The 16,462-nt window shown below is 35.6% G+C and overlaps 1 protein-coding gene across 1 annotated transcript in view; it reads right to left on the reverse strand.

Moving 5' to 3' along the window:
• The window catches only part of ATR (ATR serine/threonine kinase), a 102,410-nt gene that overhangs the window by 36,756 nt on the left and 49,192 nt on the right, over window positions 1-16,462 (reverse strand). Inside the window, exons 24-30 of the mRNA XM_030329307.1 lie at window positions 14,814-14,929; window positions 13,046-13,166; window positions 11,549-11,686; window positions 9,173-9,383; window positions 6,370-6,548; window positions 2,524-2,688; window positions 1,389-1,480 (exon numbers count right to left, since the gene is read on the reverse strand). Of these exons, the coding sequence (XP_030185167.1) occupies window positions 1,389-1,480; window positions 2,524-2,688; window positions 6,370-6,548; window positions 9,173-9,383; window positions 11,549-11,686; window positions 13,046-13,166; window positions 14,814-14,929 (1,022 nt within the window). The remainder of the gene's footprint in view (window positions 1-1,388; window positions 1,481-2,523; window positions 2,689-6,369; window positions 6,549-9,172; window positions 9,384-11,548; window positions 11,687-13,045; window positions 13,167-14,813; window positions 14,930-16,462) is intronic.

Below are 16,462 nucleotides of genomic sequence, written 5' to 3' on the forward strand. Positions count from 1 at the left end.
TGCCACAACATGAATGGAACTAGAATGTATTATGCTAAGCAAAATTAGAGAATGACAAGTATCATGATTTCACTCATATGTGGAATTTAAGACACAAAACAGATGAACATAAGGGAAGGGAAGCAAAAATAAGATAAAAACAAAGAGGGAGACAAAACATAAGAGACTCCTAAATACAGAGAACAAACTGAGGGTTGCTGGAGGGGTGCTGGGTGGGGGATGGGCTAAATGGATGAGGGGCATTAAGGAGGACCCTTGTGATGAGCAATGGGTACTATACGTAAGTGATAAATCACTAAATTCTACTCCTGAAACCATTATTACACTACATGTTAACTAGCTTGGGTCTAAATTAAAAAAAAAAAAAAAATATATATATATATATACATAAATATATACATATATACAATATATACATAAATATATACATAAGTATATACAATATACATAAATATATAAATATAAATAAAATACACACACACACACACACACATATATATATATATATATATATATATAAATAAGATAAACACATTTGGTACCAAAAAAAAGGTAAGCTGTTAAGTGCTAAATCAGCTTATGACAAAGTAGAAAAAAAAGTTTTGTTGCCTATCTCCAGCACCATGAAAACATAAAAGATTTCATTTCTTTGCTAAATGTTATGTCAACTCAATTCACTGATTAAAATTTTTTGATTCAGATACAATAACAAAAGAAAATCCATTTTTAAAAATTTTTTAATGTTTACTTATTTTTGAGAGATAGAGACAGTGCAAGTGGAGGAGGGGCAGAGAGAGAGAGGGAGACACAGAATCTGAAACAGGCTCCAGGCTCTGAGCTGTCAGCACAGAGCCCAATGCGGGGCTCAAACTTGGGAACGGCGAGATCATGACCTAGGCTGAAGTCAGATGCTTAACCGACTGAGCCACCCAGACGTCCCCGTTCTTTTTTTTTAAGGTTTATTTTTGAAAGAGAATGAGCGTGCCTGCACAAGGGAGGGAGGGACAGAGAGAAAGGGTGACTGAGGATCCAAAGTGGGCTCTGCTTGAAACCAGAGAGCCCAACTCGGGGCCCAAACCCACAAACCACGAGATCATGACCTGAGCCAAAGGTGGAAGCTTAACAGACTGAGCCACTGAGGTAGCCCAAAATACAATCATTCTTTAAAAAAAATATTACCTGTGGGGTGCCTGGGTGACTTATTCGGTTAAGCATCCAACTCTGGATTTCGGCTCAGGTCATGATTATGGGTTCAAGTCCCACAACAGGCTCTGCGCTGACAGCGTGAAATCTGTTTGGAGTCTATCTCTCTCCCTTTCTTGACCCTCCCCACTACTCTTTCTCTCGAAATAAATAAACTTAAAAAAAATAAAAAAAATAAAAATTACCTGTTAGCATGCACTCCATTCACCTGAGTGATTACAGTAGACAGCTGTCCAAGACCTAACATGGACTTCACTACACCATGATAATGAATAATCTAGAAATTTAAAAATATTTAAAATAGCAATAATCACTTCAAATATATGGTGGAAAACAAAAACTGTTTAACTGATATTCAATAAAAAGTACTATTTGCCTCACTAAACCTACTCTTCTTAGTTCAGCAATTGATTTGCATGGTGTAATGGTAAAGCCCCCAATAATGTCCTAATATATGTGAGTATTAAAAGAATACACAGACAACCTAAAAAATTCTCACAGTGAATTTATTATTTTTTCCAGATTTGGTTTAACTTTTGGTGCAAATCAAATATAAATGTAATGAGTACTCTTTAATATTTTGTTTAAAGATTATTTACCATACTATTTCTCACGCAAAAATTAAAACTCAAAGCTCATAACATTAAAATAGATTTAGGGCTGTAGTAACTAAAAAGTTATACAGGGTTATGCAATATTCTTTAAAATTGAAAACACGATTGTGAAAAATAAGGATCCTGTATGAGCTTCTGAGAAAATGAACATGTAAAATACAACAAAAAGCAATACTGTAAGATTAGAGAGAATCTAAGCCAAGGTCATAAATCAAGAATTGTAAATTCCCCTCCTGTCCCAGTAAACAGGAGATATGTTAACACACCCCCATTTTAATTATAGCTTAGTATTTCTAAGGGACCATTTCAGAAATTCATAAAGGTTGGTAGGGGGCATATAAAATCTGAAAATGTTTCCTAGGCTATAGAGAATAATTGTTATTATTAAAAAATGTATGTCAAATTGATACTTTTAATTGCAAACAAAAATTGTATAAATTTTAAAGCAAATGAGCACACATTAATATAAATATACTCCTCAACACACATCATTCATTTGGGGGATTTCTAAGGTCACAGAAATTTGGCATGGGAAGAGATTTTTGAGATCCTCTAGCACATGTCTAATTTCATCAATCAGGAAACTCAAGCTCAGAGATGATTAAATATTTTCCAGACACTAGTAGAGACAGTATTGAAACAAAGGTTTCCAGAGTTCCTTGTTCAGGGCTCTTTTCATTATGTTGCTTTTCATTTATTATCTTACCTGGTCTGGTTCTAGCTGAATAGCCCTGTCATAACAAGCAGTGGCATCCCTCAGTAAGCCAATGCTTTCATGTTCAAGGATCTGTTCTTTCAGAGACGGTTCTGCCTTTCGAAGTGCGCTTACTCCAGCCACTCCATCAGGTTCATGCATAGCAGCATACAATTTCTTTGTTCAACCATTAAAAAACAATCAAATAAGAGAAAAAAACACAACTGGAACTAAAATTGTAAAACCACCAGTTTATGTGAATAGAGCACATGAGAATTTTTCTCAAAGCAACAGTAAGTATTTGCTTCAAGACAGATTTCACAGTAAAATTATAAACTTATTTACAAACATTTTATTATCTTAACACTCTTGTTCCACTTAAAATATAAATCTACATTAGTAATTGCTATTGATGAGAGTCACAAAGAACTTAAAGGTTCTCAACTCTCTTTAAATACAACTTATGATAAATCCTGTTGAATACAGTTTATAAGTGTTTGCATTTTAAAATTTATAAAATTTTTAAACAAGTATTTTATTTTATTTTTTTTTTTTAAATTTTTTTTCAACGTTTATTTATTTTTGGGACAGAGAGAGACAGAGCATGAACGGGCGAGGGTCAGAGAGAGAGGGAGACACAGAATTGGAAACAGGCTCCAGGCTCTGAGCCATCAGCCCAGAGCCCGACGCGGGGCTCGAACTCACGGACTGCAAGATCGTGACCTGGCTGAAGTTGGACGCTTAACCGACTGCGCCACCCAGGCGCCCCTAAACAAGTATTTTAATATACTGATAGGGAGATGCCTCAAATCTGAGTTCGAAGGAGATATTCAAGTTGAAGATAAAAATTTGGGAGCACTTAGCACAAAGATGTCCTTTAAAGGCAGGGGAAAAGATGGCATGCTCTAGGAAATGAATAGAAAGAAGAGAAAGGGTCAGGGTAGGAGACGGGAGTACTAGTATATTACTAGGCAAAGAACTAGCAAATAAAACTGAGAAGAGAAAGCAGAATAGTTTATTCTTTTTTGTTTTTTTTTTAAACATTTTTTTTAACGTTTATTTATTTTTGAGAGAGAGAGAGAGCGCGCGCGCGCGTGTGAGCGAGCATGAGCGGGGGAGGGGCCGAGAGAGAGGGAGACAGAATCTAAAGCAGGCTCCAGGCTCTGAGCTGTCAGCACAGAGCCTGACGCGGGCTCAAATTCACAAACCGCGAGATCACCTGAGCGGAAGTCGAACGCTCAACCGACTGAGCCACCCAGGCGTCCGGAGAAAGCAGAGTAGTTTAAAGGAACCTGGGCAATGTGATATCCCAGAAGCCATGAAATAAAAGCAAACGTCTTAATGAAAGAGGAGTGATCAAATGATTCTGTGAAATTAAGAAAATGAGAACTAAGAAGCATTTATTGGATTTGGCAATATAGAGGCCACTGATTTTCTGAGTAAGAGTAGTTATCAGTGGAATGGAGATAGAAGTCATGTTGGGATGGTCAAAAAATGAATGGAAAGTAAAGTAAATATAGGGAAGATAAACAGTTCTTTTCAAACTGGCTATGTAGGGAAACAGAGAGATGGGAAGTATCTGAAGGGGAATGTAAGACCAAGGGAATTATTAAAAATTAAGATGGGGGCGCCTGGGTGGCTCAGTCAATCATCTGATTCTCGATTTTGGCTCACGGTTGTGAGATCAAGCTCTGTCTAGGGCTGGGAGTGAAGACTGCTTCAGATTCTCTGTCTCCCTCTGTTTCTGTCCCTCCCCCTCTCCCACTCACTTGTAGGCATGTGAGGAAAAAAAAAAAATTAAGGGAAGATACCAGAGTATGTCTATATACTCGGGTTGAGGAAGATAAATTACTGATTTTAGAGAAAGCAGGAATATCTGAAGGACTGAAATAAAGAGCACAAGTAGAAGGAATGAATTTTGACAGGAAGGGATCCTTCAAGAATAACAGAAGAGAAAAAAAAAATGATATGGTGCAGAAGTCAGTGTATTTTCAAATTTGGTAGACATTTGGCTTCATTTTCTTTTCTTTTTTAAGTTTATTTATTTACTTTGAGAGAGACAGAGACAGCGTGAGCAGGGGAGGGGCAGAGAGAGAAAAAGAGAGAGAGAGAATCCCAAGCAGGCTCGGCAAGGTCAGCACAGATTCTGACTCAAACTCATGAAACAGTGAGACTGTGACCTAAGCTGAAACCAAGAGTCAGATGCTTAACTGACTGAGCCGCCCAGGTGCCTCTGGCTTCATTTTCTTAATGACAATAAGCAAGATTACCAGTTAAGAGTAGGAGAGGAAACAGAGAAATGAGAAGATAAGAAATAATCATCTTGAAGAGCAGGAAGGTAGGCTATTAAAGAAACACAGGACTAAAGGCAGTGTTAAAGAGTACTGCTGAAATCTCAGATTATAAACTTAAAGCAAAAGTAGTTCAAAACCCACTGTGTGATTTTTCTCCAGCAATGTTCAATTGCTTAAATGCAGACACTGAGAAAGCAGATGGCTTGAGTTTATCCAGGGATGGTATTTTACAAAGTGAGTATCACACAGTGGGTGAAAAGACAAGGGAGTTAAACATCTTTGTAAGGGAATGAATTTAATAATGAAAATAGACTCAAAGCTAGACAAGGAGAAAAATAGACAGGAGGAGGCTAATATTCATCCAAATACTACAAAGTACTGGGGTACCTGGCTGGCTTAGTTGGAGGAGCATGTGACTCTTGATCTTAGGGTTTTGAGTTCAAGCCCCACGCTGGGCGTGGAGATTACTTAAATGAAAAACTTAAAAAAAACAACAATACTACAAGCTACTAATTTTTAAGTTTCTCACTGCCTTTTGCTTTTCAACTTGGAAAAAGTCTATCAATTTTGACTTTTTTTTTTTTTTTTTTTTAACAGGGAGAGAGAGAGAGCATGAGCAGGGGAGAGATGCAGAGAGACAGAATCCCAAGCAGGCTCCATGTTCAGCATGGAGCCTGACACGGGGCTGGATCCCATTACCTTGGGCTCATGACCTGAGCCGAAATCAAGAGTCAGATGCTCAACATACTGAGCCACCCAGGTGCCCCTCATTTTGGCCTCTTTTTTAATCCCACTGTATTAGCCCCATCTGCCTTTTTTCTCCCCTTTCCCTACACAATCAAAATTTTATCACCTAAACCATTATTTCACTAGCACTGTCATGCCCAATTCCTGTTACAACCAGCACATCCCCCTTCCCACTCATCCCCAAATTCAGGCCCACATTTCTCATGAGAATAACAATGGCTTGCTTCCCTTGCATCATGGCTCTTTCAAACCCTCCCTCCATGAATGCCATAGTCATTTCTTCCATTGCACTTCCCTGGTTCAAATCACCTAAGAATTCTGGACAACTTAAAAGGTCCTCTATGTTTTATCTTTCCTCTGCCCAAATCTTTATCGTTCTTCTGCCATTCCCAAACTGACACTTTACTCTTTACCATACACCACGTTCTTTCCCAACTCCACACTTTTGCCAACTCCATATGGATGCCCCTGTTTGAAATATCTTGACCCCTTCTTTTACATATCTACCATCCATTCTTTAAGACCCAGCTTAGACAAGATCTCCAAAGAGCCTGTACTAATTCCTTGCTCACATATTTCCATCTCCCACCCCGCCCCACCCCACACATAAGTGCCTTTCCTCAGGGCACAACTAGTATTACACCAAACGGATGTTTATCTCTCCCCACTAATCCGCAAGTTTCTAAAGTGCTTATAAATATCTAGTACCTAGCACAGCATATAAAACACTCAATAAAATGTTCAATAAAATGAACGATATAAACATAAAAGATCAGCAATATTAAACAACATTAAGTTTAATGTATTAATTTCAAACCTGTAAAAATCCAAGATGCTCCTGAATATTTTGTTTCTTTTCTGTAATAAATGATTCAAAGTGCATTACAGCTCGTGTATATGCTTTGGAGCGAAAGGAAGCTACTGCCAGAGTATCCTGAGGTATGAGGTCTAGAAAACGAGTTACACTCTGATAGTCTTCATAATCCGCAGTAGATACTAGATTATAAAAAGACAATTGAGTAAAGACTTATAACATGAAATTTTAAGTGTCGATTTAAATTCCTATTTATTCATTTTAAATTCAATTTCATTCACTAAAGTTAACAGAAATGTATTAAGAATATCATGCTTAGAATGTAAATACCAGTAGGATGATTGCTCAAAGGATTCTTGCTCCAACTCCCACCATTATTACTTACCTTACCTTGGACAGTTATTTAACTTATTTGAGCTTCTATTTCCCCATATATATAAGGGAAATATTAGAATTGTCCTTCCTTCTTTACAATGTTGTTGTGAGGATTAAATGTAAATCTGTATTATACCATATGATTTCATTCATATGTGGAATTTAAGACACAAAAGAAATGAGCAAAGGACAAAAAAAAAAGAGAGGCAAACCACAAAACAAACTCCTAACTATAGAGAAGAATCTGGTGGTTACTAGAGAGGAGGTGAGACGGTGATGGGTGAAAGAGGTGATGAAGATTAAGGAGTGCACTTGTTATGATGAGCACCAATGTATGGAGGTACTGTATCACCATACTGTACACCTGAAACTAATATTACCTTGTATGTTGTAACTGGAATTTAAATAAAACTTAAAAAAACCCAAAAAACTAAACAAATGTACTAAATACTGAAAAGATACAAAGATGATACAAAAGATACAAAAATGAGTTATTTATTAATGATAATTATAAAACCACTAATAGTGTATAACAGTAGGGAAACAGCAGAATTATAGAAATAGCTTTCTTTTTAAAGTTTAGAATTGTTGGGGTGGGAGGGAGGGGAGGGTGGATAATGGGTATTGAGGAGGGCACCTTTTGGGATGAGCACTGGGTGTTGTATGGAAACCAATTTGACAATAAATTTCATATATTGGAAAAATAAAATAAAATAAAGTTTAGAATTGTTAACAGGCTATTTTTTCCTATGTTGTTATGTATACAACAGCAACTACTTTAATGAAAATTCAAAGTAAAACACTTTAACACTTATAAATTTCTTCAAAATTTAAAGAATCAAGATGGTAAATTTAAAAGAAGTTATACGTAAAGTAAGTCCTTGATTCCATCAAAATCTGTAGATCATTCAAATTATGAGAGATGTTAAAAATATTGTACTTTTGTTTTTGTTTTGGGGGGAGGGGCGGGGGGGGAAAGGGGGAGGGGGGGAGGGAGGGAGAGAGGGAGGGGGGGAGAGAGAGAGAGAGAGAGAAAGAATCTTAAGCAGGCTCCAAGTCCAGTACCCAGTGCTACATGGGGGCTTAATCTCATGATCACAAGATCATGACCTGAGCCAAAATCAAGAGTTGCACGCTTAACTGACTGAGCCACCCAGGGACTCCAAAGATATTGTACTTTTGAACCATTACAAATGTTATTCTTAAAAGCTAGTATTTCCCTTGCAATGTTAGTAGGAATAGTGATAAAGTTCAGACTTAGTTTTCCAGTGACATTTTCATGTGCAGAAAGAGGAATGAACATGTAATTGTTAAACCAATGGAAAATATATTAATAACTAGCCATAGTCCTCAGAGAAACAATCCCGCAGATATTTGTTTGAAAGTCCAAAAAAACTGTTAGAAAAATAACAAATTCTTGTGCTTAACAACAGGAATGTACGTGGTTTCCACAGGTATATGAACAAGAGGGAGATGCTCACAAACTGAGGACTGCATAAGTGAAGGTCTCTTTAAGGACTGTTGGTCAATTTTTTCAATTAACCTCAAAATGTAGGAGGTAAAACATGACATTTCTATTAAAATTGCTGAGGTATTCAGAAGTAGAATGAATCTAATTCTTAGCAAATGCTTCTATCCTAGGGGTAGGTGTTATTTTTAACTCTAATGAAATTCCACCTTAGTGGGAGCTGTAATATCACAGGGAAAAAAATGCACATGTTTGGTATAGCAGGGTGTGATGTAGTAATGCATATCAAGCATATTTGGAGAGTTTGCTGAATACCAAACACTACCAGAGACAGGAAAAACAAAAAAATAAAATGAATGAAATGAATAAAAAATGGAAAACAGAAATAGGCCATAAAATGAAATTAAATCTCTCTTGAAATTTAAAACATGTGAAAAAAACTGCAAAGAGTATTTCACAAGTGAAAAAGGATAACAAACACTTTACCACATATACGTACATGTATGTATATGTGTATGCATATATATGTATGTGTATACACACACAGTACACTGAAGGGACACAGAGTAAATACACCCAATACACTGAGAAGACAGAGTAAATGGGTTAGCAGTGAGGAGTCAGTTACTAACAATATTAACATGTCATTTATTTCACACTGTACAATATATACATTCATCATTTCATTTAATCCTCAGTCTTCTAAATGAGATAATATTAATCCTATATTATACAATGAAAAATTAGGCACGTGTCTTTCTAAGGAAGTGAGAGTAGAATTTAAAGAGGTTTTCTGACTATAAATTCTCTTTTTCTCAGTGAAAAGGCTACCTTAGGATGAAAAAAGGTGTACAAGAAAACACAGGTCTTTAAAAAGCTAATGCTTAAATTACAGAACTGATACAGGAAGCAGTTAATTGGTTAATAATTAAGTGAATAAAATAAACACATGTTATGACTCACCTATTGAGTCTACCTTATCTCTGTTTGATTTGCTTTGTGGAAATTTCTCTGCATTCAGTGCCTGAAATTTGTGTCTTGCCCATTGTGTGAGATGGTCAAGCATGGAGAACACAGTCTGTGTACTTAGTTGACACAGATCAGATGCACTGTCTTGGGTATTTATGGTATGCTGATCATCATGCTTTAGAACTGCCATAATTTCTGCATAAACCTAAGAAGAACTCATTTTATGGTTAATAATAGGTCTATATACTATCATTTTACTACTATCTAACTTATAAGACAAAGTACTCTAAGGCAACTGTAAGTCAGTATTGGTAATTTTATAGTCTCTAATAAAATTTTAAATGTACCTACCATATAACCCAACAATTCTATTTTTTGGAATATACCCTCAACACACATACACAAAACTCTTTCACAAGTAAGAATTGCCATGATGCTCACCATGGCATTGTAAAAACAAAAACTTGGAAATAATCATTATTATGGCAATAAACAATGGTACAAGTATAAAATCGAAGTACTATATTATACAGCATTAATTTTAAAAAGGGTGGTTCAATAAATATATATTGGTAAATAAAAAAAGAAAACAAGCAAGTTACAGAACAATTATCTACAATGATGCCATAAAAGAAAACCAAAACCACTCTTAGGTGGATCCTGAGAAACTTAATAGAAGACCAGGGGGAGGGGAAGCGGGGGGGAAAAAGTTACAGAGAGGGAAGGAGGCAAACCATAAGAGACTCTTAAATACTGAGAACAAACTGAGGGTTGATGGGGGGTGGGGGAGAGAGGAAAGTGGGTGATGGGCATTGAGGAGGGCACTTGTTGAGATGAGCACTGGATATTGTATGGAAACCAATTTGACAGTAAATTATATATATATATTAAAACACAATATAGAATAAAAAAAAAAAGAAAACCAAAACAGAACCAATTGCATTAAAAAATAAAAATGTCGTGGGGCACCTGGGTGGCTCAGTCGGTTAGGCGTCCGACTTCAGCTCAGGTCATGATCTTGCGGTTTCAGTTCGAGCCCCACATAGGGCTCTGCGCTGACAGCTCAAAGCCTCAAGCCTGCTTCGGATTTTGTCTCATTCTCTCTCTGCCCCTCCCCCACTTGTGCTTTGTCTCTCAAAAATAAATAAATGTAAAAATTAAAAAATAAAAAATAAATAAATAAAAATAAATAAAAAATAAAAAGGTCTAAAAATATACACATTGGGGCACCTGGGTGGCTCAGTCGGTTAAGTGTCCGACTTTGGCTCAGGTCATGATCTCACGGTTCGTGGGTTCAAGTCCCGCAGCTAGCTCTGTGCTGACAGCTCAGAGCCTGGAGCCTGCTTCGGATTCTGTGTCTCCCTCTCTCTGCCTCTCTCTCTCTCTCCTTCACTCTCTCAAAAATAAAAATATACACATCAAATTAATATCAGTGATGACTTCTGGAAGTATGGGATCAGGAATGGTAGTCAAAGGGCACACTTTTACTTGTATAATTCAATTTTTACATTAAGAACATAGTAATATGCTCTTTATGCCATTAAAAATAATTATTAAAAAAACTGCTATATGTATGTGGTTAAAAAATTAAACTTTACAAAATATCATAAAACAAAAAGTAGAGATGCCTAGGTGGCTCAGTCGGTTAAGCATCTGACTTCAGCTCAGGTCATGATCTGGTGGTTCATGAGTTCAACCTCTGTGTGAGGCTCTGCATTGACAGCTCAGAACATGGAGCCTGCTTCAGATTCTGTGTGTTCCTCTCTCTCTTTCCTTCCCCTGCTCATGCTCTGTCTCTCTCTCTCAAAAATAAACATTTTAAAAAAAATTAAAAAAATAAAAGCAGTAGTAAAATATTCTCCTTCCCCTATCCTAATCCACATTACTGTTTACTATCAGTAATTTCTTATGTCAGTAAAACACTATCAGTAATTTCTTATGTACTCTTTTGTCAAAAAGTTCTATGTATACTGGGGCATATTAATATGTATATATTTTTTAATGTTTATTTTTGAGAGAGAGAGAGTAAGTGTGTGAGCTGGGGAGAGGCAGAGAGAGAGAGGGAGACAGAGTGCCTGAAGCAGGCTCTGCACCGATTGCAGGGCTCAAACTTAGGAACCGTGAGATCATGACCTGAGCCAAAGTAGGACACTTAACTGACAGGTGCCCCTACAATATATACTAATTTTCTACACTAAGCATTATATAATTCTTTGATCAATAAAAGGTTAAAAAAGATTTTCAGGCATTTAGACATGTACATACATAGCCATATACTGATATACATTTCCTAATATGTAGCTTTTCTAATACTAATTACATCAGACAAATGTTTAGACAAACAGAAACCAAATAAAAGGCATCTCTCACCTCCTGCTGATCTTCTTGATTACAACCCAACAAGGCATACACTAGAATATGTGGAAGAAGATAGATAGTCACTTTGAAATCATGTTTCATCATAATGCTACAGCAGGTGAAGATTTTACTGGCAAGATCATGCCGAACCTGTAAACCCAAATGGTTTAGGGACAGTTAAGTCATTTTATACATTTTATTCTATTGATTAATGTAAACACACACACACACACACACACACACACACACACACACACACACATATGAGATAATTTATCATTGCAGAGTGGGTATTCTCTTATTTAGAGGCATAGAGAATTTCAGACCACGACCTATTTGGTCACTCTAAATAACTCAAAGTGCCTGAACTGCTGTGACCCCTACAGACAATGTCAACCACTTCAAAGTAAATGGCCTTCCCCGCCAACCATTAATTTATGGATGCATCATGTTTTGTTACAGATTAACCTCCCTAATTACAGTATATTTTATTTAGCTAACATTAAATTCAGCATATTAACTCCTTGAACACACACATGAGTAACCAAAATGTATACTCTGGGTCAGTACATTAAGTATAAGACTCACATTTTTAATAAGTAATAAACAGTGATTAACTATAGGAAAAAATGAAAGAAACAGAAAACTAAATTACTTGGGATTACAATCAAGTTTTATTGGTATGCTCTAACCTTAGATTTGCCAACATTACTGGTCTCTTATAAAATTTAAAGATTTTTTTCCTTCTCAAATATAAACACCTCACTTAACAACAACAACCTAAGCTAAATTAAAGATTCCAGATCTGGAAGTAATTAATGCAATGGTATTCTACATTTCACATAATATATGGTCAGTATGTTCATAAAAACATGAAAAACTTTCTTGAAATTATCAGATAAAATTATTATAATAATATTTTTAAAAATAGAAATATGAATTAAAAACTAAAGTTGTAAATTTTAAATATGCCTTAAGCATTTCTTGGAACACACAGAACCTTTCTGTCAGGCATGTAAAAATCTCATATTAGGAAAACATCAGAAATATACCTCTACTTTTTCATGAAGTTTCATTTCTTATAAATGTTTATTTTTATTTTGGATGAAGTTCAGATAATGTATCCTCTTTTAGAAGAAGCCACAAAGGGATGATATATCTTTTTATTATATAAAAAAATCTTTTTATTATTAATAAGCCTTCAAAATCCATTTACATCTTTTAAACAGTTATCGTTTCACAATGTAAAATGAACAGACATAATATAATAGACATTTTGCAAAAAATCATAGTAATGTGCTTGATAAAATAATTACCATTTTACCCAGAAACTAGTAACAGTAGAGAAACTGTTACTTTCTATTAGTGAATGCTTTCTACAAAAATGTCTATCACTATCAGCACAATTCCTTCAATACCTACTATTTGTGCTACATATATTCAGATAGATGTTCTGGTTTCCTTTAGAATTTCTGTTCAGTTAACTAATTCTGATCAGAGTTCTCTTACCTTTGTTATAAGATAACCTGCCCAAGATGCTGACCATTCTGCAAAGTTATTACCTAATTTACTTAAGTAAATTGGCTTCTTTACTCCAGACCAATCTGTTGACTTCTGAGAACTCTTATATCTGTAATTTTGAAAATTTGTTTATTAAAAAGTATATAAATATATATCCACCTGTTTAGAACTTTAGTATAAAACATCTAAGAAACTATTTCAACTCCTTCACTGACTACCCCACTACTGCCTTGCCTTTATTCAAATATGGTTAAAGACACTACTTTTCCTATATCCTTAATAATGGGGTAGGAGATCATTCTTGCATACCCCAAGTACTTCAAAGTATTTGAGTGTGTCTCCTCCTACCTCTCAATGCTCCTTTTAGATCCTTCCAATTTCATTCTTGTGTAATAATGACTTGTTCCTTTGAGGTTCAAGACACCCAGACATACCATTCTTTGCTCTTCATTATGGGCATTCACCAAATTCAGTGATAATCAAACTCACTGATAGCTTTATTACATCTCTCAGTGTTTTCTTTCTTTCCAAAGTCTACCACCCTGAGTGACTTCAGAGTCTGTCTATACCATCTAATCAAACTCAAACCTTCTCAACGACTTTCTCCTCTACTTCTTTATCAGGGCTCCCTTGTCAATACAAAGAAACTTCTTCGCTTCCAAAATGAACTATTTAGATATCTTACTCTATAGCCCTAGTTTCCTCCTAAATTTCCCGTTACCCAGTTATGCTAACACATTGGCTCTTCATCACTGAGATCTTCTGTCCCTTGACCGTGCTAAACTCTCTTGATCTGTAACACCTTCCTTTCATTACCTCTTTCCTTAACCAGCTTGGTCTTTATGGTCCTTCACTTCAAGAACTCTCATTAATATTCTTTACCCACTCCTTTGCCCCACTATCTTTACCAGCTACATCCCTCTGTTTCTACATATAAAAGGCTCTAAATTTAACAGGTTTTATGGGGTGCCTGGGTGACTCAGTCAGTTGAGCATCCCAGGGTCATGGGATCAAGCCCCCCAACACTAGGCTCTGTGCTGAGCATGGAGCCTGCTTATGATTCTCTCTCTCACTGCCCCTCTCCTACCCTGCTGCTGCTTGAGCTGTCTGACTTAAAAAAAAAAAGTTTCTAAATATAAAGAGGTAACTAGCAAACAAGGCCAGGCACTGTACCAATGCTCAACGAAGTAAAATAATTTATACATGGTCACATATCTGATAAGCATGTGACCTAGTATACTTCAAATCATAGTTTCTAACTAAAATTAATTTATAATTTTATAGATTCAATCAGTGTTAACAAAATTATTAAAATTTAAAGAGATTACAATATACTTTTTTAAAAAGTAGAGGGAGAAAATATCTTCATGAGGAGGTGAAGGGTGAAAATCTAATCTCTAACTGGGGTTTACTAATGACTTTGGAACTAGCTTTAAATTTTTAAGTTTCTATATTAATTACACCTATCAAGAACTTAAACTCATATTTAATTTAAAGTAGATTTTCAAAGTATTACTGACTGAAACAGAAAAATCAATCCTTTTAGCTTTAATAAATTTTAAATAATTAAAATTATAGAATTTAACCAATGCACAAACTGTAGTTTTTGACAAGATTATAGGCATATTCACAGTGGAAAATACATTATTAGACATACTGAAAATACTTTTAATGGTAAAAAGTTACATCAAAAATAACATTAATTTTATAATGTTAAAAACAATTTTACAAAAATTGTTTTAACGAGCATACAGACCTAGTATTTAGATGAGGTTCCAGGATTTCCCGAACATGCTCAGGAAATCTCCTCCACAACTGGTGACCTGGGCCATCAGTCTGCATCTCTCTGCAGTCATAAATAGAAAGTAACTCCTACAAATACATATTTTACATTTGTAAATCTTCAGTGAAGTAGATAAACCTTTCTGATCATCAACATTCTACACATAATAGTTACAAAAATAATTTAAAAATATATAGAATTATAAAAGTTGTGAACTTACTTAGGACATGTATTTCAATGCTTAAAACCATTTAGGTAACTTAGTAAAGGTCCCAAAGCTGTGGTAGTACTTGAACATGAAGGAAGTTTGTGTTCTATATATGTAATATATACGTGAAATAAGATTAAGAGCTATTTGGAGGAAATACTGGAAATGTCTATATTTGCAGAAGTATAATTTTTAGAATTTAATCTTTTCTGAATTTTAATGAAAGCCACTACAAATCCAAAATAGTTTTAAAAATTCAAGGTATCTCAAATTCTAGGTATAAAATACTGAGCTCAAAACTGTCAATTGGCTGGCTCAGTCAGCAGAACCTGTGACTCTTGATTTCAAGGTTGAGAGTTCAAAACCCACACTGGGGGTAGAGTTTACTTAAAAAAAAATTGTGAAAAAATGCAAACGTTAAAGACCACTTTACTATTCAAGCCCTCAAATTAAATGGTTATATTTTACTTTCCTGAAAATAAAACAAACGATATTTTATAAATGAAGAAAAAAAATCTTTGGCTCTAGTATTAATATTCAAAACAAAACAAATATGTTAGGATATTATATCTTTTATCACCTGAGCCCTTTCAATTCCACTGAAAATGACCATATGTAATAGATGTACTATAAGAACTGTCTAGCAAAATATGTACTTTATACTTATATTAGTCTATTTTAGTAAAAGCAAGGAAATATATGAAAAATTCAAATACAGAAATATCCAGAACCCATTTTCATTTAATTTTAAAATATTTTTAGGGGCGCCTGGGTGGCTCAGTTGGTTAAGCATCCGACTTCGGCTCAGGACATGATCTCATGCTAAAAGCTCAGAGCCTGGAGCCTGCTTCGGATTCTGTGTCTCCCTCTTTCTCTGCCCTTCCCCTGCTCATGATCTGTCTCTCAAAAATAAATAAATGTTAAAAAGTTTTTTTAAATATTATTAAAATTTTGTTTGAAGCCAGCTTTTTTTTTTTTTTCAACGTTTATTTATTTTTGGGACAGAGAGAGACAGAGCATGAACGGGGGAGGCGCAGAGAGAGAGGGAGATACAGAATCGGAAGCAGGCTCCAGGCTCTGAGCCATCAGCCCAGAGCCCGACGCGGGGCTCGAACTCACGGACCGCGAGATCGTGACCTGGCTGAAGTCGGACGCTTAACCGACTGCGCCACCCAGGCGCCCCTGAAGCCAGCTTTTTTTGATGTTTGGCAAAGTCACTCTAGTTAATAAAAAGCCTCTTTTAATTAGGGAGATCAGCAATTCTTTTTGGGGGTCACCATTTATACTTTCAAAAAGATCAATATACTTACAGTTGCAGACTTTGCTTCATATTTAATTGAAAAACACAGAAGGAATCCAAAAAGACCTCCACAACTTCCACCCACATACCTATCCAGCCTGGCATTATCAGCAG

This window comes from Lynx canadensis, chromosome C2 (genome assembly GCF_007474595.2).
Source record: "Lynx canadensis isolate LIC74 chromosome C2, mLynCan4.pri.v2, whole genome shotgun sequence".
NCBI classification, from domain to species: domain Eukaryota; kingdom Metazoa; phylum Chordata; class Mammalia; order Carnivora; family Felidae; genus Lynx; species Lynx canadensis.